Below are 23343 nucleotides of genomic sequence, written 5' to 3'. Positions count from 1 at the left end.
GCACAGACAGGGTTGCATTGGTTTGATGCCAGACTGCACAGACAGGGTTGCATTGGTTTTAGATCATGCCGGATTCCAGAATCGACACGCTCAGATTGTAGAGGGGATCACACCATTATTTTCTGGTGTGAAATTGTATTAATTTAGATCTTATATTTACAATCATGTAATCAAAGAAACTCCAAAATGATATTGCAAAGGTCTAGGAAGCCAGAATAGTAGTAGAGTATTTCATGTACAAAGCGGTGTGTAATTCAATATGTTAACGTAACATTCAGCGGGTTTCATTCGACTTTATGAAGGAAAATGTGTTCATTCTAAAGGGTAATGCTAAACTTTTATAGTCTATGTTTGTGTATGGTGTACCTTGGTATGATATAATGTACATTTTATATTTCATTGATATGTGATGTTATTGTTCACCTGGAGGGAGAGAATCACTTTCCTGAGGAGCAAAGTGCAAAGTGCTTGCCTCGCAGTCTACTGTAATGTAAGCATGTTTTCGTGCCGGTGGTTGTTTAATTGAGGCTCTCTTTCCTCGTCAGGTGGATGTGAAAACCACAGCTTTAGCTCTAGCCATCACTGACTCTGAGCTCTCAGATGAGGAGGCCTCGTTTCTGGAAAGCGGAGGATTCTCAGTGTCCAGGGCAACAACACCTCAACTAACCGACGTCTCAGAAGGTAGTCAGTAAACTGCATCATAATGCATGTTGTTTGTGCTTCTGTTGAGCGTGGGGACTGGTCAATTCAGTGGTTAAATTACTCAATGTTATGGTTTTAGAATTAAATAGTTTAAAATAAAAGTTTAAAAGGGGGACATAGATTTCAGCTGAACACAGGTTTCAAACGACCTCACATAAAAAACGTAAATGTTTTTGGTGATCTTCATCCCTGGGTACAGTAGAGTGTAACAATGAACCTATCCCCCTCAATCCCCTGCCCCTAGTGGATGTAATAAACCTAGCAATAAGAATTACCACATAGGTCAAATGCTGCATCCACTAGGGCAGATTGTGTCAGGGGACGTGTTAAAGATTGCACTCTGGTTGGACATGATACTAAGAACTATATTGAACCACTGAGTTGCTTGAAACTTCTGAGTTTGAAATGGTCACCATGATGTGATAATTAAAAGAGAAAAAGATACAAAGCGAATCTTGACCACAGGAATAACATTTTAATTATTAATGTGCTCACTGTGGTATGTCATGTGAATCTAGACCACAAGAATAACCTTTCGTTGTTAATGTGCTCACTGTGATATTTCATGCCCATACCAAGTTGCTGTAAGTAACCCAAAGAAGCACCTCACTTAATTTCGCCACGAGCGTTCCTTTATGAATGCAGCCTCTGTAACATGAAATCTAAAAAACTAAATTATTATAATGCAAATACAAAAAAAAAATCTGGTTTACTTATTGATTTAAATAAAATTCAGCCTTTCCTCTGCCTGCTCCTAGATCAGCAGAGTGTAACCAGTGAACCTGAGGAGACCTTTTCCACAGAGCTGCCAGAGTTCCCCTCTGTAGAGGAGTTCACATGGAGTGAGCAGGGCCCCGAGGGGGGCTTGGAAGAGATGGACACCGAGCAAACCTCTGCCAGCTTCCTCATTCAGAGACTGGCGTCCCCTTTGCACTTTGTCAACACGCACTTCAACGGACATGGACAGCCCACAGGGGGCGCCAGCAAGCAAGAAGGGCCTGAAGGACTGAGCCTTACTCTAGAGGGTCTGAGTGAGGAGATTGTCTCCACTGCCATCGCCACTGTGGTCCATAACACACTCTCTGCCCTGCTGCGTTCCAACGAGGCCAGCGAAGCCCCTTCCATCACCGAGCTGCTGCCGCGAGAGCCTCAGGAATGTGTGGAGGGGCGCCTGGCTGAGACTGAACTGAAAGAGCAGCCTGAAGTAGGCCTGGAGGATGAGGACTTCGAGCTGCTGGATCAGAAGGAGCTGGAGCAAGCAGACGCAGCACTGGGTTTAAGCACGCAACACAGGCCAGGCGAGCAGGGACCTCCCACTGCACAGGCTTCACATACAGCCTCCCCCAAGCCAAGCCCTAAGCACAGTCAGTCCTAGCTTTAAAAAAAAAAAAAAAAAAAGTAACACACTTTTCTGTAAACGGACATTCATTTGTTATGTAACTGGCATCCATGTATTTGTAAGCACATAAAAGCTGTATCCCCTACTGCAAGACAGCTTCACTTGTGATCGTCAAGATAGTAAAACTGACAGGCAGACTGCACAGAAGGAACAGTGGCGGATCGAAACACTATTGTGTGTTTAGTGGTTATGGAGGAATAGACTAGAACAATTTGAATACCTTGCAAAAGTGTCACAAAGAATCAGGGCCACTGCTAGGGATAGAAATACAAAGACTTCATTTGGACTTTTTTGTCCACCTCGAGTGACAAGATGTCTTAAAAATGTTCCTCCATTAATATTAAATAGCCCAGTTTATAGGAAAGGCAATATGGGGGGGAAAAAAAGATATATATATAATTATAGGTGAACTCCACTTATAACAGACTCCAAGGGGCAATGGAAATCAGTACTTTATAAACGAAGTACATAGTAAACACAATTCGAAATGCTGTCTGTAACTGCGAACAGAAGTACCATAAATATAAACAATACAAGAAAGTTTAACTGACAAAGAACAGGAGTTTATTTATACAAAATACCCTGTGGGCCGTACAATGTAATAAGTACAGTAATACCATTTTACAAATTTATATTTTCGCTAAATGTAATTACAATTGTATACGTTCTACATTTAAACTGTACAACAGCTGTACCAACAAAAACATAGAAACACAGAAAAAGAAAAGTAAACAGCAACTGTCTTTCCTGCCTGACGTCACAAACGCCGCCTGTCATTTACTGTCCTGGAAGTACCTTATTTGCGCAAAATATCTGCCTGTGGAACAGGAAAACTGTATGTATTAAGTATATTCATTATAAACGAGTCTGTTTTAATCAGAGTAATTGCCCATTAAAGCACGTGTTGGGGGGGCACAGGCCTCCTCAACACGTTGTAAATGGAACTCCGTTCTAACAGGATCTGTTATAAGCGGAGTGCACCTGTACATCTTTTGTATTTCTTATAACTGAAATGTTTAACTGGCTGCATCCCTAGTCCATGGCTGTCCATTTTGCTCCAGTTCATTGCAATGTAAAGTCCCTTCAATATTAACAGCATCATGCTATTACACTTTGCAGTCCCATGAAGTGGGATGTTAAACTGCACTTAACATATGTTTGTAAAATGTACATTTCCTAAATGTTCCATTATTTGTGGAAGCAAATCTAATTCTGTCTTGTACAAACTGACCTTGCGCTGTTGCTGTGCCTAGTAATCATTCTGCTGTTGCTCAATCTGCATTATTATTTTCCAAAGAAAATAGAAAGCAAAAAAATGAAACACAAAATAAATGAAAATGTGACTGGTTAAGAGTGAAAGGTAGCACACTATGGTAAGCAGTTGCCCTTTAGAACTCCTGTCTTTAAAGAGGCGCATTGTAACTTGTCATCACAAGGAAGGACATCCAAATGTTCTTACTTTTCACAAATAGACGTAATAAAAGAGAAATGCCTTAACTGTTCCTCAAAAGCATGTTTTGTAGTGTTTATAACAACAAAAAAGATTGAAATACTTTTGTAGTCATTTTGACTAAACTATACACTTAAAATATTTCAAGTAATCAGTTACTAGTTCTCTGTTTGCTTGCATCGCTTTACAGGAAGTCTGTTAGTTCTTTACTTCCTTGGTCATTTCACCTCCGCAGTGTCTTCTGAGTCGAAGCATGTTACTGGCTGAAAGCATGTCGGTGAATAGGAGAAGCAGCTGTTTGCTGACTGGAATGACTAACAATGACTGGATGTGCACAGGAATGACTATACATTGTATTATTTATTGCATTTATATAGCGCTTTTTATACAAAAGTATCGCAAAGCACTGTACAGTACATAGCAGAAAAGAAAGAACAAACCACAATACATTTGTATAGCATGTCACACATACAACTACCACAATCAGACCATTTAAATAACAGATTTAAATAACGGTATACACATAATAATACAAAAGCAGCAATTTTAAAGTTACATTAAAACCCACTAAGATAAGAAAGCCATTTTATAAAAGTGTTTTAAAACTTTAACAGTCCCAGCTTCCCTGACAAACGAAGGCAGAGCATTCCGTAATTTAGGAGCTGTACAAGAAAAAGCCCTACCTCCTGTGTTGCTTTTGTTGACCCTAGGAATAACCAGCAGCGTTATGAGTGTGGTTTAGAAGATACGGGGTCAGTAACTCCTGCAAATAACTAAGTGCTAATCTATTCAGGGCCTTGTAATTAACAAACAGCAAAATCTAAAAATCTATACCTCACAGGGAGGCCAAAACGGGTAATATGTTCACTTTTCCTGGTTTTAGTCAGAATTCTAGCGGCGGTATTCTGAACAAGTTGCAAGTGGGATACCCCACGTTTTGGGACACCAGAAAAGGGGAATTACAATTCTAGATGAAACATAGGCATCTACATAATGAATGGATGTGCACAGGAATGACTACATAATGAATGGGTGTGCACAGGAATGCCTATACATAATGAATGGATGTGCACAGGAATGACTACATAATGAATGGGTGTGCACAGGAATGACTACATAATGAATGGGTGTGCACAGGAATGACTACATAATGAATGGGTGTGCACAGGAATGACTATACATAATGAATGGGTGTGCACAGGAATGACTACATAATGAATGGGTGTGCACAGGAATGCCTATACATAATGAATGGATGTGCACAGGAATGACTACATAATGAATGGGTGTGCACAGGAATGACTATACATAATGAATGGATGTGCACAGGAATGACATACATAATAAATGGGTGTGCACAGGAATGACTACATAATGAATGGGTGTGCACAGGAATGACTACATAATGAATGGGTGTGCACAGGAATGACTATACATAATGAATGGATGTGCACAGGAGTGACATACATAATGAATGGGTGTGCACAGGAATGACTACATAATTAATGGATGTGCACAGGAATGACTATACATCTTCATACTTATGAAAGTATTTTGTTACCTACAATTTTTTAAAGAAAAGTAAGCTTACTTAAATATTTTTATGGCCATACCACACGTTTATATATCCAGAAATAAATTAGAAAAGCTTAGTAATGTGCCTAAAGTATAACGATGACAAGCATCACATAGACCACAAGTGGCAGACACTTAAGTAATCATGGGCAATTTAATTAAGACTGGCTCCATCAAAGTAAAAAACAAAAACAAAAAACAAAAAATGGCCTTTTTCCCCCAAAATCCTCTTGAAGTGTCCAGTACAAAAAGAAGAGAAATGCATGACCCTGCCCATTTCCATTTACTGGACTTTGTTCTGTCTCCTCCCTTACAATGCTGAGGCCTTGTTAAATAGAGCTCCACCTTCTGAGATTGATCAAAGATATGAACCTGCCTACAGAGAGTACATTCAGACGGCCTGATTGGTTCTTCCAGAATTAACCAGGACACTGATGTGATTTGCCATGCTGCAGCATTCCTAGGAACAGGAAACAAGAAAGGACTTTATGGATCTGTTCTTATAAATGTAAATCCTGGCTGCGTTGTTTCTGTGTAGGACTTGAAGTTGCTCCAGATGTATTCTGCTGTCCAAAATGTGGTCCATAATGTTTTCATATTATTACATATACAGTAAAACACACATGAGTCGTAATGGTAATTTTAGATTGAAAAAAAAATCATCTAAATGATTTATTTAAAAAAAAAAACAAACAAAAAAAACACTATTTCCCTGAAAGAATGATTACAGTATACTGTTCATAACACAAGTTAATTGGCAATCTATTAAGTTTTAAATAGCCATGGCCATGCCAGAGTTTAAAAGTAAAAGTTAAGATTGCTAGTTGAACCTTTCATGTTTTCAGACTTTTTTCTACACTATAAAAACACTGGTGTTGCAATAAATTCTGTGTTCTGGTAATACTAACAATTTAGAGCTTCGATCTAACTGCCATGTTTGAGATGTAAGTGGTGAAGTCCAAACATAATTCAGTAGATGTTAAAAGCTGGCCTGAACAAACTATGTTCAATCGATATAAGGACGAGAGGAAATGCAGACTGCAGGACACTCATGTCCTCATTTGAGGACTTTGCATTTATACTTAGGAAAGGATTTTTATTTTATTTTAAACATCAGATACCCAAGGGTCTGCGCACAGCACGACTTGTTGCCAGGGCATTTTGTTTATGTTGTGTTGTCTGTTGGTTCTAGAGTTTCCCATGGCTCAGAGCCAAATTGTTAGCAGGGATGCAGTGACGTGTGACCCGGTTGAACCCAACCTCCATGACCGTGGGGGATGGAGGCAGTGCAGTGTGCATGCTCGGGATTGGTGGGCGACGACCAGGGAGGAGTAGATACCAGAGGGCATAAAAAGGGAGTGCCCACATTGGCGCAGGTAGAACACAGAGAAACGAGTATGGTGTGTGATCCAGTGTGCTATTAGTTTAATTTGGAGAACCACGGCCCAGTGTGTTTATTTTATTTTCTGTGTTACTCGGATGTTGTTGTACTACTCGCTATAAAGCAGCATGCTTTATTTGCTGCATATAGAATTCCTGCCTGCAATAAACCACTGCAGGCTGTGTGGTCCAGTGGTTAAAGAAAGGGGCTTGTAACCAGGAGATCCCCGGTTCAAATCCCACCTCAGCCACTGACTCATTGTGTGACCCTGAGCAAGTCACTTAACCCCCTTGTGCTCCGTCTTTTGGGTGAGACGTAGTTGTAAGTGACTCTGCAGCTGATGCATAATAGTCTCTGTAAGTCGCCTTGGATAAAGGCGTCTGCTAAATAAATAAATAACAATAACATTCGTGAACCTGCATCTTCTGTTGTGAGTCTGCCTTCATTTCCACGCAACGCTACAGTATTTTGTTGTATTATGTAATACAGTACTTTAACACTTAGCGGAGAAGCGTAATAATTGGGCACTGTGATAGAGTCCTGGTATACTTGCCTCAGGTGGCCGAGGAGAACACAATAGAGACTGAGATAGAGATTGACGTTGATACGCCGACACAGGCGCACGGGATTTAATCAATAAACATAAACAAAAAGTAAACAATAATGTCATGTGACGCTACCAGCGATGGTAGCGCACAGAGGATGATACATGACTGTACAAACACTCAAAATAAAACACAATACAACAAACTCTAAATCAAAAGTGCAGTGAAAACGGCAGGCCTTGCAGCAGCCCCGATCACAGTGATCTCTATGTTTTTATACTAACGCTCTGCCGAGACACGCCCACCTGCCTGCTGGAACAGCTCATTGCTTTCAGCTGCTGCTCCACACAGACAGGTAGTCGTCCACGGCGGAGCGCAACATCAATTAAACAGTTAATTAAATCAATTTACAACAAATAATGCAAAAATATACAATAAAACTACATATTTACCATGTGTAGGGCTTCCGCCCTGATATGTCAGTTGTTTATTGATGTAATTGGTTACAATTTAAAAGGTCTGGGTTTGTGAGTGTTTGACAGGGAACGTAAGGAGTTTGGTTGGCGAATTGGGGGAGAAAAATATTTGTTATTGATTTACTGGTAAACGAACACATTGAAACAGGTATTTGGATTGTGATTTGGTTTTGATGACGAGGGAACAGGTTTAGCCTACCTCGTATTCAGATAGTATCAACACCTGTTTAGGTAGGGCCGAGAACGGGTTAGGCTTTTGTTTTGTTTCTTTTTCTTTTTATTATAAATATTAAACATACGCTACGTCGTTTTTCTGGCATCCTGTTTCAATTGCTTTATTTTGAAAGGGAAAACCTTGTGACACAGATATAATCCATCACAATATATAAATCCACATGGAGGATGGCATGCATTTGATGGTGGTACAAGTGTAATATGTAGCTTATTGGGTGCCAAGTATAAAAATAAACGTTAACATACGTTTTTTTCAAATGTAAACAAAAAATTCAGATTTATTATAAAAATAATTTATTATTTTTTTATTTTTTTAAACAAGCTCTTTTTTTCTCGGATTTCACATCCTGGATTTAATTGTTGAAAGTTTGCTAAATATTTTCAGATTTATAAAATGTTTTTCATTATTTATTTATTTCTTAGCAGAAATCTGAATTTTTTGTTTACATTTGAAATATATATATATATATATATATATATATATATATATATATATATATATATATACACACACATACAGTACTGTGCAAAAGTTTTAGGCAGGTGTGAAAAAATGCTGTAAAGTAAGAATGCTTTCAAAAATAGACATGTTAATAGATTATATTTATCAATTAATTAAATGCAAAGTGAGTGAACAGAAGAAAAATCTAAATCAAATCCATATTTGGTGTGACCACCCTTTGCCTTCAAAACAGCATCAATTCTTCTAGGTACACTTGCACAAAGTCAGGGATTTTGTAGGCATATAGTCAGGTGTATGATTAAACAATTATACCAAACAGGTGCTAATGATCATCAATTCAATATGTAGGTTGAAACACAATCATTAACTGAAACAGAAACAGCTGTGTAGGAGGAATAAAACTGGGTGAGGAACAGCCAAACTCAGCTGACAAGGTGAGGTTGCTGAAGACAGTTTACTGTCAAAAGTCATACACCATGGCAAGACTGAGCACAGCAACAAGACACAAGGTAGTTATACTGCATCAGCAAGGTCTCTCCCAAGCAGAAATTTCAAGGCAGACAGGGGTTTCCAGATGTGCTGTCCAAGCTCTTTTGAAGAAGCACAAAGCAACATTGAGGACCGTAGACGCAGTGGTCGGCCAAGGAAACTTACTGCAGCAGATGAAAGACACATCATGCTTACTTCCCTTCGCAATCGGAAGATGTCCAGCAGTGCCATCAGCTCAGAATTGGCAGAAAACAGTGGGACCCTGGTACACCCATCTACTGTCCGGAGAAGTCTGGTCAGAAGTGGCCTTCATGGAAGACTTGCGGCCAAAAAGCCATACCTCCGATGTGGAAACAAGGCCAAGCGACTCAACTATGCACGAAAACACAGGAACTGGGGTGCAGAAAAATGGCAGCAGGTGCTCTGGACTGATGAGTCAAAATTTGAAATATTTGGCTGCAGGCAACAGTGAAGCATGGTGGAGGTTCCTTGCAAGTTTGGGGCTGCATTTCTGCAAATGGAGTTGGGGATTTGGTCAGAATTAATGGGCTCCTCAATGCTGAGAAGTACAGGCAGATACTTATCCATCATGCAATACCATCAGGGAGGCATCTGATTGGCCCCAAATTTATTCTGCAGCATGACAACGACCCCAAACATACAGCGAAAGTCATTAAGAATTATCTTCAGCGTAAAGAAGAACAAGGAGTCCTGGAAGTCATAGTATGGCCCCCACAGAGCCCTGATCTCAATATCATCGAGTCTGTCTGGGATTACATGAAGAGAGAAAAGCAACTAAGGCTGCCTAAATCCACAGAAGAACTGTGGTTAGTTCTCCAAGATGTTTGGGCCAACCTACCTGCCGAGTTCCTTCAAAAACTGTGTGCAAGTGTACCTAGAAGAATTAATGCTGTTTTGAAGGCAAAGGGTGGTCACACCAAATATGGATTTGATTTAGATTTTTCTTCTGTTCACTCACTTTGCATTTAGTTAATTGATAAATATAAAATATTAACGTCTATTTTTGAAAGCATTCTTACTTTACAGCATTTTTTCACACCTGCCTAAAACTTTTGCACAGTACTGTATGTGTGTGTAATATATATATATATATATATATATATATATATATATATATATATATATGTATGTGATCCAATTAAATTGGCCAGTATATCCTTGGTTTACCGCACACCAGCAACCCCTATAGTCTGGCCGGGCGCCTGCGGGCTTGCCTGTAATATATACAGTGCCTTGCGAAAGTATTCGGCCCCCTTGAACTTTGCGACCTTTTGCCACATTTCAGGCTTCAAACATAAAGATATGAAACTGTAATTTTTTGTGAAGAATCAACAACAAGTGGGACACAATCATGAAGTGGAACGAAATTTATTGGATATTTCAAACTTTAACAAATAAAAAACTGAAAAATTGGGCGTGCAAAATTATTCAGCCCCTTTACTTTCAGTGCAGCAAACTCTCTCCAGAAGTTCAGTGAGGATCTCTGAATGATCCAATGTTGACCTAAATGACTAATGATGATAAATAGAATCCACCTGTGTGTAATCAAGTCTCCGTATAAATGCACCTGCACTGTGATAGTCTCAGAGGTCCGTTTAAAGCGCAGAGAGCATCATGAAGAACAAGGAACACACCAGGCAGGTCCGAGATACTGTTGTGGAGAAGTTTAAAGCCGGATTTGGATACAAAAAGATTTCCCAAGCTTTAAACATCCCAAGGAGCACTGTGCAAGCGATAATATTGAAATGGAAGGAGTATCAGACCACTGCAAATCTACCAAGACCTGGCCGTCCCTCTAAACTTTCAGCTCATACAAGGAGAAGACTGCTCAGAGATGCAGCCAAGAGGCCCATGATCACTCTGGATGAACTGCAGAGATCTACAGCTGAGGTGGGAGACTCTGTCCATAGGACAACAATCAGTCGTATACTGCACAAATCTGGCCTTTATGGAAGAGTGGCAAGAAGAAAGCCATTTCTTAAAGATATCCATAAAAAGTGTCGTTTACAGTTTGCCACAAGCCACCTGGGAGACACACCAAACATGTGGAAGAAGGTGCTCTGGTCAGATGAAACCAAAATCGAACTTTTTGGCAACAATGCAAAACGTTATGTTTGGCGTAAAAGCAACACAGCTCATCACCCACTGTCAAACATGGTGGTGGCAGCATCATGGTTTGGGCCTGCTTTTCTTCAGCAGGGACAGGGAAGATGGTTAAAATTGATGGGAAGATGGATGGAGCCAAATACAGGACCATTCTGGAAGAAAACCTGATGGAGTCTGCAAAAGACCTGAGACTGGGACGGAGATTTGTCTTCCAACAAGACAATGATCCAAAACATAAAGCAAAATCTACAATGGAATGGTTCACAAATAAACATATCCAGGTGTTAGAATGGCCAAGTCAAAGTCCAGACCTGAATCCAATCGAGAATCTGTGGAAAGAACTGAAAACTGCTGTTCACAAATGCTCTCCATCCAACCTCACTGAGCTCGAGCTGTTTTGCAAGGAGGAATGGGCAAAAATGTCAGTCTCTCGATGTGCAAAACTGATAGAGACATACCCCAAGCGACTTACAGCTGTAATCGCAGCAAAAGGTGGCGCTACAAAGTATTAACTTAAGGGGGCTGAATAATTTTGCACGCCCAATTTTTCAGTTTTTTATTTGTTAAAAAAGTTTGAAATATCCAATAAATTTTGTTCCACTTCATGATTGTGTCCCACTTGTTGTTGATTCTTCACAAAAAATTACAGTTTCATATCTTTATGTTTGAAGCCTGAAATGTGGCAAAAGGTCGCAAAGTTCAAGGGGGCCGAATACTTTCGCAAGGCACTGTATATCTATATATATATATATATATATATATATATATATATATATATAAATAATTGACTGCTAAATCCATGCAATTTTTCAGATTTATAAATCTAATGAAAAACATTTAAATGTTTAGTTTCAAAATATATGTTGACAGTTCGAGTCCAGGCTATTCCACTGATTTAAAAACCTACATTTAGCTAAATGTGCTCGCCGAGTGTAAAACAGATTTAAAAACTGGAGCTCTTTTTCTCTGATTTATTTCACATGCTGGATTTACATGTTGAAACTTTGCTAAATATTTTAAGCTTTATAAATTATGTCTGGAAGTAAACATTTAATAATTTATAAATCTGAAAACCTGTATGTCCGGATTTAGCAGTCAACATATATATTTATTTTGAAAATAAATATTTATTTGCAAGCAGCAAGGATTAGGTAAATCTCGACTCGCCAAGTGTAGAAAAAAAAAAGAAAAAAAAAAGATTTAAAAACTGGTGCTCTTTTTCTCAGATTTATTTTACATCCTGGATTTTAATTTATTTATTTAAATGTTTTTCACAAGATTTATAAATCTAAAAAAAGATAAGCATTTTTTGTGAAACAATACAAGTTTTAGGCTGGGAAAAAGACGTGTTAAAATGTAATGCTTTTTTCTTTTTTTACACCTGGTGCCCCCTAAATAACCAAAACAAAAAAAATTAGGTTTGTAAATTGCAAAATAAATAAATATCCAACGTCAAAACATAAAGCATTGTATTGGTGTAATGCAGAAGACTTTTGACATTGTGCCACTGCTTGATGTATTTATTTATTTTCAAAAGGTTTTCTTTAGAGTAAGTGCTCCGTGTTTTGTTTTTGTTTGTTTTTTTGGAGGGAGGGAGGGGGGGGGGGGTGGTCTTTACAGTGTTGCACCATGGCCCAGTAAATACTACATAAGAACATAAGAAAGTTTACAAACAAGAGGAGGCCATTCAGCCCATCTTGGTTGTTACTAGCTTATTGATCCCAGAATCTCATCAAGCAGCTTCTTAAGGATCCCAGGGTGTCAGCTTCAACAACATTACAGGGGAGTTGGTTCCAGACCCTCACAATTCTCTGTGTAAAAAAGTGCCTCCTACTTTCTGTTCTGAATCCCCCTTTATTTAATCTCCATTAGTGATCCCTGGTCCTTGTTTCTTTTTTCAGGTCAAAAAAGTCTCCTGGGTCGACATATATATATACTAATAAACCCATGTTACTCCGGATTATCCCCAAAACACGTCTCCGTTCTCCCGTCCATTTACTCGCTCAATGAGAGTGACGTCACCACGCAGTATCAGGACTAGTGACGCAAGGTAACGTCAATATTAATGTAATCTATTTAAACAAAACTTTTTTACGCCAGTAGTACCCGAAACAAAAACAACAAAAATCACAACTGTGTCTGCCTATTATGTCACTGTAACAATAGTAATTAAAACATTCTGGCCAACATATTCTCCGAGCAGAATTACAGTAACAAAAAAGTAATGCTCAATGAAAACAACTCGACATCGGAACTTGTTTATATAAATAGATACAATTTGCAGCAGGTACAAAAAGCAAGCGTGTCTATAGCAGAAATGAAACATGAATTAATTAATAAACACTTCATCGACGGACATCAGTTTACTCACTGCACAAGCTAATCGAAGTTTATAGTCAAGGAGCACTAGGACCGGGCGGGTTCCGTTTGGTTGTGTAAGTGTGTTGGTGTCGACTGCCGAGTCATAGATGTGCGTTCACGTTTTAACAAAGACGCAGCTGCAGGACTGGAGTAAATGTAATTCTGTCAAACACACGGTATCATACCTAGACATAATCTACATTTAGTAGAACTCCTTCAGAAATTCTGTCATTATTTCTGAAAATAACACAACTTTACAAGTTTTCTTCCGGGTAAGTGTGAACTGCAGCCTAGAGCTGCACTATACTATAGATACGTCAAAACAATGTGTGGGAAATGTACAGTACAGCCAGCATGTAGTAAATGAATCAATATGCATATAGTAATCAATATTGTTAATAAATGTGTATATTGTAATCAATATTAAGCATGTTGTTTCTCCACACAAAGTGACAATGTCATTGCTCTAGAGTCGAGTTGCACGTTGAGCGTTCTGCGTACGCTATGGTTACTACATTCAAACCGTCAGGTATTAACGCTTTGCACCTTATTTGAAGTTGACATTAAAGTTTTGTTAAAAATAATAATAATTATTATTATTATTATTATTATTATTATTATTATTATTATTATTATTATTATTATTATGTATATATAAACATTTACCTACCGATTCCAGGCCAATTTTGTTGCATGCTTGTTAAGTTCAGCTTTTAATGAGGTGTTCTTAAGTTCAGGTAAACTTCTCAGCTATATCTGTATTTGTCCGTGAAGGGGCTATGCACTATGGTACTCATGGAAGTACGCATATACTCAACCTTCGTATCATGTATGTGGAGAAGCTCTTATCGAGTTGGCATGAAACTTTATATTGGCACCTGTTTAGTTCTTAATCATATCAAATTCTGGGGTGTCTGTGTCACACTTGTGCATTCAGTAACAGTATTGGCACCCTCTGCATATTATACCATAATTCAAGGTATCAGAGGACAAGCATTTAGTGAACATTAGCCACCAATTCATATGACTGAGACCACAATGCAACATTTCTGGCAGTTTAGCAAACAATGTTTATAAAAAAATCAAAAGCACTTAAACATCCCATTGAACATCCCATTGAACATCGCATTCAACATCCCACTGGACATCCCACTGGACATCCCACTGGACATCCCATTGAACATCGCATTGAAAATCCCGTTGAACATCCCATTGGCATTTCTTCTTGTATACTGTTTTGTTGATGTACAGTACTTCATGGCCATCAACTAGTTCATCATGCTGATGGGTGGGGATGGTTGGTACTGACATGCTTGCTTAGTTATCTGTTGGACATGGTTTAGAGTAGTCATTTTCATACCAATACTATTCCTGCTGTGTGGAACCCATCTATTGCTGTTTATGGGAGAAGATGAATGTTACCTTATTTTTTTTGCATCTCTGAAAACGGCTTATCAATTTGTGATGAAACGTTATTTAGGTCAGTATCAGATTGTGGGTATCTGGAGAACAGAGGTTATTCTACATAATGTACTGTAAGTCAGTCATTGTAATATACCATGACTTCTTCCTCTATACTGTTCTGTAAGTCAGTCATTGTAATGCAGTGCTCCCTCGCTATAACACAGGTCTCGGTGGACACACAATATGAGCGTTATAACCAAAGAGCTTTATAAAGGGGGGAGGGGGTGGGGGGCGCTGCGGGACACATAACAACACACATCTGACTAAAATACAAAATAACTCCCTCTCTATAATGCAGATATAGTGAAGCAAAAATGTAACTTCCTGTGAATTAACCATGCATAAAGCACCATGTAATCAACACTGTATGTTTTACAAAAAAAGAAAGAAAAGGGGTAACAGTCCCACTTGTGGATCATTTTAATTACAAGTTTTTAAACTATAAATTGCCTGGCTAAACGGCGGTCGGGAGTTCAGTTCAAAGTGACAGACAAGCAAACCAAGGAGAGCGGGTTGGGAGAGGGGAAGAGAGAATGGGCTCACCCCAGGTTCGGCTGCTGGAGCGGGGCTGAAGCGAAGGTGAAGCGTCTCGTCTCCCAGGGAAAAGTAAATACATTAAGAAAGATAACTACGTAATAGGCCTAATATTTATTGAGTTATAAAACGAATGCTGAATAAGATGTCTGTGTTATAAAGTGCCAGCACAGCTTTTCTTCAGTTCAGATACTGTATCAAAAGCGAGACAGAAACGGAAGTTAGACTGAGAAGTTGTTTACAGTTTGAACATCACGGTACTGTATTAACTGTAGAAATATTGCATGAATCACTAGTATAGGGAATTGGGGGACCTGCTGTAGGAGCGTTATAACCGAGAACCTTACAGCGAGGGAGCACTGTATACCATGACTTCTTCTATACTCATCTGTACTTTGATATACAGCACATCATGGTCGTCAACGTTTTCACTCTATTGATAGCTCAGATTGTGAATTTTCCAGCTGTGTTTTTTTTCTACTCAGGCCACACTTTCCACCGGATGGCAGTGCTTGGGAGCTACTGTGAAGCCAATGGCTCCATAGCAGAGGTGTGGATTGAGCAGGGCCTATCTCCCTGCTTCTATTTCACCCTGGTCCCGACACTGATGTTGACCATTTCCTTCCTTTTCGGCACTTTCCACTGCGTTTGTTACGGCAAGTATGGCACGGCAATGGAGCCCAAATACATCCCTCGTTCGAAGCTGTACACCCTGCAGTGCTGCCTGTCCGCCATGCTCTTGTTGCAGTTCTTCGGGGGGATGTTGTTGCAGGCTGTGGGCCGCAGTGTGGTGCCTGGCTACACCATCTTGTATGGGTGTCTGTCAGTGCTGGGTTGGGCCTGTTCTCTGGTCCTGCTGAGGCAGGAGAGGACCCGGGTGCTGGTTCGGGATCGAACCCGGGGCCACAGCACAGTGCTGCTGCTCTTCTGGGCTTTGGCCTTTGCTGCAGAGAACCTGAGCTTCATGTCATGGATGAGCCCCCTCTGGTGGTGGTCCCTAGAAACTACACAGCAAAAGGTATGTCTTGTATTTATTTGTGTAACAAAAGTCATGGACATCATAGTCTTGAGCTGGAATTAGCCATGTGCCAGGCCACAGACAGGGCTCAATTCCAAAATGTTCTGTAATATATATTAATTTATTAAACCTCGCTTTTAAAATATGTCTTGTGATTCGGTAAAACACCATCATGTGACATATTTTAGTTTGCACAAAGCACATAACAATGATACCTAGCAACACTATAGCAATGGTATAGATACACAGCTATCATTCATAACAACAGAAAATATATTCATACAATATTGCATGGGTGGCCAAACTTCCTGACCCTATGAGCCGCATACCAAAATTTCCATATGGTCGAGAGCTGCAAGACACGTACTGTGAACATGAGATGTTTGAGAGCAAGACATTTTAAATACTAGCACTGTTGTGCAGTACTGGAGTTAGGCTGTCTCTTGATGGCAGCAAACTACACAAAAACAAGGGATAGAACATTGCAGAGCCTGCACAGGTTCTGTGTAATTTGTATTGTACTGTAGATCTAAAGCATATTAAACTTTATATGTGACATACTGGTGTTTTTCCATTATTTCAGTTTATACTGTATGTATTACACACTTTAAATAAAATATATTCAGTTATTATGAAGCAAAATACAGTAAATGCCCTGATTTCACCAAAAGCACCACATAAAATGACACATTTTTGTAAGGATTCTTTTTGACAAGCTCTTCCCTTGACAATCCAAAAGCTGGGTTTAAAAAAAAAGATGCATTTTTTTTTTTTGTATGACTGCTGCATGTATTAGGTACTGTTGAGCTTTGTGGATGACAAATTCACATTTATTTTGAAAGGGATTACAGTACCTGCTCATGACGAGACATAAGATATGTAAATATAATATTAATTTTAGACTTTCAATATAACATGTAAACATGCATTATCTAGTCTAGTGCCAACACTCCAATTTTATAAAAAGATTCATTCATTGTTTGCCACGAACGATATTCCATGCTTGCTTGCTTGAGTCGTTAAATCAGCTTCTTTAAGTCTGATCCAGGAGGATATTCATCTGAAAACGTGTTGTGATTTGTGTTTCGTAATGACGTTTGACGTTGCTCGCCTTGTACAGGCTACAAGTGTGTAAGTGATTTGTTGCAGATGAGACACAGGTTTACTACTGTTTTCAGTGAAAGTAAACTCTTCCTCCCAGTCTGGTTTAAAGCCTCATACTTTTGTTTTTTTCTTGTGGAGGGTTTGCTCAATGCCATTGTCTCCACGAAACGAACGAGCACTTAATTCAAAATTATGAAATTTTCTTTCAACTGCACATCCGACTTCGAAAAACACATGCGCTAGCGAGCGGTGTCGAAAGTCAACAAGTGACGAATCCTTGCAGTGAACATGCAGGCTCAAAGAAACAGGAGAGAGAGAATGAGAGAGAAGAATAATTAACACAAATGAATACAGAGAACACAAATAATAAACTTTTTGTGTTTTTACTTTCTCTTTTCGTTTTTGTTTATTATTCTTTTGTCAGTTCATTCGAGCCACAAAGTGTGCGTCACCCAGCATTTCACCAGGAGTCGCAGTTATATAATATCGCAACGGTATAGAGACACAGCAATCATTCATAACAACAGTACATATTCATAGCAATGGCTCTCTAAGGGCTCATGCCACGCCACTGAAAGAAACACAAATGTCAGAAGCTCTTTTTCTGTTTTTTTTGAGAAGACATTAAAAACAAAGTTTGAATGAAAACATCTTCCCCAGCTTTCGGCAATCCCTCCATCCCAGACACATAGACCTGAGCTGCAGAGCGTTCTTTGTTGCCATCTGGAAACGGAAAGCAGATGAAGCTGCCTTTCAAGGTTGATAAAACAGATATGGGGTCGCTGGATATTTTGGATTTAGTGGAACCCTAGGGACCCTCTGGGACAATATAATCCCCTGTCAGACATTATATCCCCACTCAGGGACAATTTTTTTTCACTATACGCCTCGGCTTCAGTCCACATTTGTATTATACATAATGTCATTGGACATGTTTTTTTTTCCAGTGACTTCTAACCTACCCTGCGCTGTCAGTGGAGCAGCTTCTTAAGTTTCTGGAAGCGATACACAGTTTATTAGAAACCAGGGAGACGAATGCAGTACAGGAGAGCTCCAGTTAGACACACCACAGAGACAGTAATAGTTCATCTCAATCTGGAATGTATGCATTCATACCCCCAATCTACATTAACAGATAGCATTCCTACGTGTTCCGAGTTGGTACAGCACAGCACTGCAATCACTGATCAGTACAAGCTCAGCATGACTTGCACAAACAGTTCAGTTCAAGTACAGTCTAGTTTTGCTGAGTCAGTGTTGACTGACTAACACACTCCTAGAAAATTGCAGAGTCATGGAAACTCTGCTTCACTGGTGGTTTGGAGAAGCCAGTTGTAGGAACAATTCAATAATTGATAATTTAATGTTTATCTGGGTTGATTAGTTCTCTTATTAATAATATTTAATTGATGTTTTACCAAGATCGAGGATTTACTATGAACACACATTCATGCGCAGACACAAGGAATGGTTAATCAATAGTAGTATTTTATTAAGCACACAACTAATAAACAGAAATCAGAAAAGTCAGAAAGTAAATGTCTTAGTCTCTAAGCACAAAACACAATTCAAAAACTCACTGCCCTAATTTGACTAGCAGGCAATTGAAATATGACACCGTCTGTCTCCTCACACACCAGCAGCACTAGAGCAAGCAAGCAGGCTGTGATGTAGCTTGCTTGCTCACACACACACACGCCCACATCCAAGCACACAGCCTCAACTGAGATGATGCAGACAATCTTAGAATATATCACATAAAGCTTATTACTGGTATTTAGATGAAGCATATGGCAAGTTTACATTTAAAGAAATTATTCTTACAAAAATATGAGGTAGAGTACTTATGGTTACTTCATCAAGTTTCACTAAAAGTTATTTCACACACAAAGTGTGCAAACTAAACAATAAACAGTACAATTCTGTATGAATGTGTTACAATTAATTAATTTAGTTCCATGAAAGGAAAATGCAACTGGAATTATACTCACCAGTTCCTTGAAGCTTAGACTTTTGGTTTGCTGGCTTGGAGACTCAATCTGTTGAAGTGTCCAGTACAATAACTCTCCTCTCCGCAACAAAGTCTTCAAACCTACATTGGATCAAACTCAGCAACAAAGCTTTCAATTCTCAATAGAATAAAAAAACAGCTGCAACAATGTCTTCAGTCCTCTCTATAGGATCCACAACAATGCCCGTCCGCTCTGTCCTCTTCGCTGAATGTTTTAGCCACGCAGGTAGCAGGGCACAGTTTCTTTTGGATACTGTGGTTTTAGGTGTACAGCAGACCCAGACTGGTTTGTCTGTGTAAGTTTTACGGCAGTCCTTTAGCCAGGCCTCAGTCTCGTTGCTTGTGGTTTTTGACTCGCTTGCAGCTTGCTTCCTCTTCTTGGGTCCGTTTTCAGGCAGAGTCCCGTCTTGATTCCGTTTTCAGGCAGAGTCCCGGAGTTGCAGCTTTGCTTAGTAGAGTGACAGCACCTTGTTTAGCATTCGATGTGGAGCGCAAAATGTTCAATTTTGCTTAGATATTTATAGTCTTTCTCACTCTGCTAACTAGCCAGTTTCATGAGATCATTTGTGTATCTTGCCTTTTTTTAAACTCACAGTCCTTTGATGTTTTAATGTCCTTTTCCACTGGAACATCGCTAGTCTTCCTTGCGTCAAAACGATTGCTGTTGCACGTGTGAATTATCTGTACATAATTCAACTGTGCTCAGCTGACGTGCTGCTACAACTGAGCGATACACATCCCTACGTGCTGCTTCAACAGTTTCAATAACATACCTTTATTTTTTCTTTTTCATCGTTAACATCCTGACAACTTTTTACACATAACTTTAAAGTCTGTTTCAAAGCTCTTTTCAAAATGTCTGCTCTAGTGCACTGATAGTATAAAGATTATTGCCCACATTGTCAAACAGGTGAGACAGCAATAACGATCCATGATGTGGTATGGAACAGAAAAGCCAGAGCACTTTTTTTTTTTTTTTTTTTTTTTTTTTATTCTTCCTGCAGTGATTTAGAGGACAGATCTCAAACCCCAGTGCACTAGAGCGGACATTTTCAAAAGAGCTTTGAAACAGACTTTAAAGTTATACATGTAAAAAAGTTGTCAGGATGTTAACAATGAAAAGAACAATGTTCAAAACGTTTAAACTCTTGAGTCTACACTAACATCCCTACTCCGATTGCAGAAAATAGTTTTTGATGTTATCCCACGTTACCCTGTGTTTGAATGTTGATGCTGTAACTTTGCCACTCTTCTCCAGGGTCACCCTGTGTTTGAATGTGGATGCTGTAACTTTGCCACTCTTCTCCAGGGTCACCCTGTGTTTGAATGTGGATGCTGTAACTTTGCCACTCTTCTCCAGGGTCACCCTGTGTTTGAATGTGGATGCTGTAACTTTGCCACTCTTCTCCAGGGTCACCCTGTGTTTGAATGTGGATGCTGTAACTTTGCCACTCTTCTCCAGGGTCACCCTGTGTTTGAATGTGGATGCTGTAACTTTGCCACTCTTCTCCAGGGTCACCCTGTGTTTGAATGTTGATGCTGTAACTTTGCCACTCTTCTCCAGGGTCACCCTGTGTTTGAATGTTGATGCTGTAACTTTGCCACTCTTCTCCAGGGTCACCCTGTGTTTGAATGTTGATGCTGTAACTTTGCCACTCTTCTCCAGGGTCACCCTGTGTTTGAATGTGGATGCTGTAACTTTGCCACTCTTCTCCAGGGTCACCCTGTGTTTGAATGTGGATGCTGTAACTTTGCCACTCTTCTCCAGGGTCACCCTGTGTTTGAATGTGGATGCTGTAACTTTGCCACTCTTCTCCAGGGTCACCCTGTGTTTGAATGTGGATGCTGTAACTTTGCCACTCTTCTCCAGGGTCACCCTGTGTTTGAATGTTGATGCTGTAACTTTACCACTCTTGTCCAGGTGCAGTTTGGGCTGTGGCTGCTGCGCTATGTCTGCACAGCACTGCTGTTCAGTCTGGGACTCCGGGCTCCAGGGCTGCCTAAGAGACCCTACATGCTGCTGATCAATGAAGACGAACGCGACCTGGAGCACGGGCAGGTAATCTGGGAGGCCTGCGGAGAGAGATGCTCATTTGGTATCATGTTTATCCTTTAATGATAAAATCAGATGATTTAAGGAGATGTCTGTTGGTACGTACGTTTGCACGTATACCATACATTTGCACGTGTATCTAAAGAAATCCTTGTCCAGTTCCCTTGATACTTGATAAAGACATTTCTGGTAGCTCTAAATGAAAATACATTATAGCTATGAAGGGTTATGTATGTGACTAACATACAGTATTTGTTGTAATGGATTTACAAGAATCATAACAGACGGATCAGAATGTATTCCACAAAGCAGCTAGCGGATGATAGTGTCGCTGACCGTCCTTCTTTACCTTCAGCCCCTGTTGGGTGACGGCAGCAGGAGCCAGTCAACGTGGCAGAATTTTGGAAAGAAGGTGAAGCTGCTGGTTCCCTATATGTGGCCGAAGGGGAGCGTGCTGCTGCAGGGGCTGGTGGTCCTGTGTGTTGGGCTGCTTGGGGTAGAGCGGGCTGTCAACGTCTTTGTTCCCATTTACTACAAAAACATAGGTAAGTGCCGCAATATTATCAGTCTACTGTTTGAAAGTAGGTTAGCAGCCTGTCTCTCAACTGATTTGTGTGTCATGGTTACAAACTCACCTGGCCTCACAGTAATTGTAGTTAACACAATAATTCTATAAATATGCTGTTCTGTTCTGTTACTTTCATAAGATACTTACGTCTTGAATGTGCAGCTTTTAAATAAACACATCTTATAACAAATGTGGATTTTCATTTTAAAACATGATATCCTGGTACTACATAGAGTGAAGAAGTTCTCTGTTTCCATGCCATGTTCTCAGGGTGCACATCCTGGGTCATTCTTTGTCTTTTGTGTATGTTTTCTTTACCAAGGAAGCAATATATATAACTGTGCTGAAAACAACTCTCTTGGGAGCTGGGTCAGCGTCGGGGGGGTGTCAGCCCTCCTTCCACATCAGTGATTCACTGCTTCCCAGATGGGGGAGAGTAGATAAGGCCTGTTCCTGGTCTGGCTCTGGAGGAGTAAGCCCTGGTTTTTCGAATGCTGAAACAGCAGGCTTGTGCAGGGTTTAGACCAACGACAAAACTTTCTGAAACAGGGATCTGGCAAGATATAGCTTCTTTGGTGGAGCCTAGGTTTGGTTTGATTTTTCTGGAAAGCCTGACATCAGACTGTTACAAACTTCACTTTAAAACTAGAATGATATGAAGAGTGTTTGTTATTGCAATATTCAGACTGTAAAAGGCTCTGAAAATGTATGTTTAATCAATAGCTTTTGCTTAGTTTGTCCCTTTTGCAAGCCAGCAGATGGCAACAGAGTAAAGCTGGCTGAGCTGCTGTCCAGCAGTGAGCATGGGCAGCTGGTCACTGCAGTGCATGGGAGGGGACACTGACACTCTGAAGCACTTCTCAAAGCTGTGTTATTTAGGGTCTTTAAGTAGATTCTAGATGTTTAAATATGGAAACTTATCATAAATAATAGTCACAGTTTTTTTAACAAACATGCACACATAAAAATACCCAAAAATCAGAAAAGTATATCCTTGACTTTAATTTGTTTCTTGATGATTAGGGAAGAGCACAAACAGAAAGTAGTTAAATATTCGTTTTTAATAAATAATAGATATACTTAGCAAAAGGCCTGCATGCACATATTATATATTTCTAATATTTAAAAAAAATCTGTTCTGATACTGCACTAATGCAGGAGGGTGCCAGGCCATGTAATGCTTACATTTAAAACATTACATGGTCTGACACCCTCCTATCTTTCTGATCTCATTCTCCATTATGTTCCTAGTCAGATCCTGCAGTCTGCGGAGGCTGACCTACTTAGTGTCCCGTCTGTTTGAACTGCCACGTATGGATCGCATTCTTTTAGACATCTAGCACCCACACTGGAACTCCCTACCTAGGGACATTAGAAGCATCCACTCTC

The 23343-nt window shown here is 39.7% G+C and overlaps 2 protein-coding genes across 4 annotated transcripts in view; both read left to right on the top strand.

The window, feature by feature from the left end:
• retreg2 (reticulophagy regulator family member 2) overlaps positions 1-3603 on the top strand; it is a 34935-nt gene extending 31332 nt beyond the window's left edge. For both annotated transcript variants that reach the window (XM_059031973.1, XM_034007725.2), the window contains exons 8-9: positions 546-681; positions 1461-3603. In XM_059031973.1, the coding sequence (XP_058887956.1) occupies positions 546-681; positions 1461-2077 (753 nt within the window). In that variant the 3' untranslated portion in view covers positions 2078-3603. The remainder of the gene's footprint in view (positions 1-545; positions 682-1460) is intronic.
• Positions 3604-13260: 9657 nt separating this feature from the next.
• LOC117412335 (ATP-binding cassette sub-family B member 6) overlaps positions 13261-23343 on the top strand; it is a 101270-nt gene continuing 91187 nt past the window's right edge. For both annotated transcript variants that reach the window (XR_009329688.1, XM_034020630.3), the window contains exons 1-4: positions 13261-13474; positions 15686-16218; positions 21255-21392; positions 21742-21931. Coding sequence is in view for 1 of the 2 variants with exons in the window: in XM_034020630.3 (XP_033876521.2) it covers positions 15703-16218; positions 21255-21392; positions 21742-21931 (844 nt within the window). In the remaining variant the exon portion in view is untranslated. The remainder of the gene's footprint in view (positions 13475-15685; positions 16219-21254; positions 21393-21741; positions 21932-23343) is intronic.

The sequence above is a fragment of the Acipenser ruthenus genome, chromosome 10 (genome assembly GCF_902713425.1).
Source record: "Acipenser ruthenus chromosome 10, fAciRut3.2 maternal haplotype, whole genome shotgun sequence".
In the NCBI taxonomy this organism is placed as follows: Eukaryota; Metazoa; Chordata; class Actinopteri; order Acipenseriformes; family Acipenseridae; genus Acipenser; species Acipenser ruthenus.
This window is presented reverse-complemented; position numbering and strand designations above follow the sequence as displayed.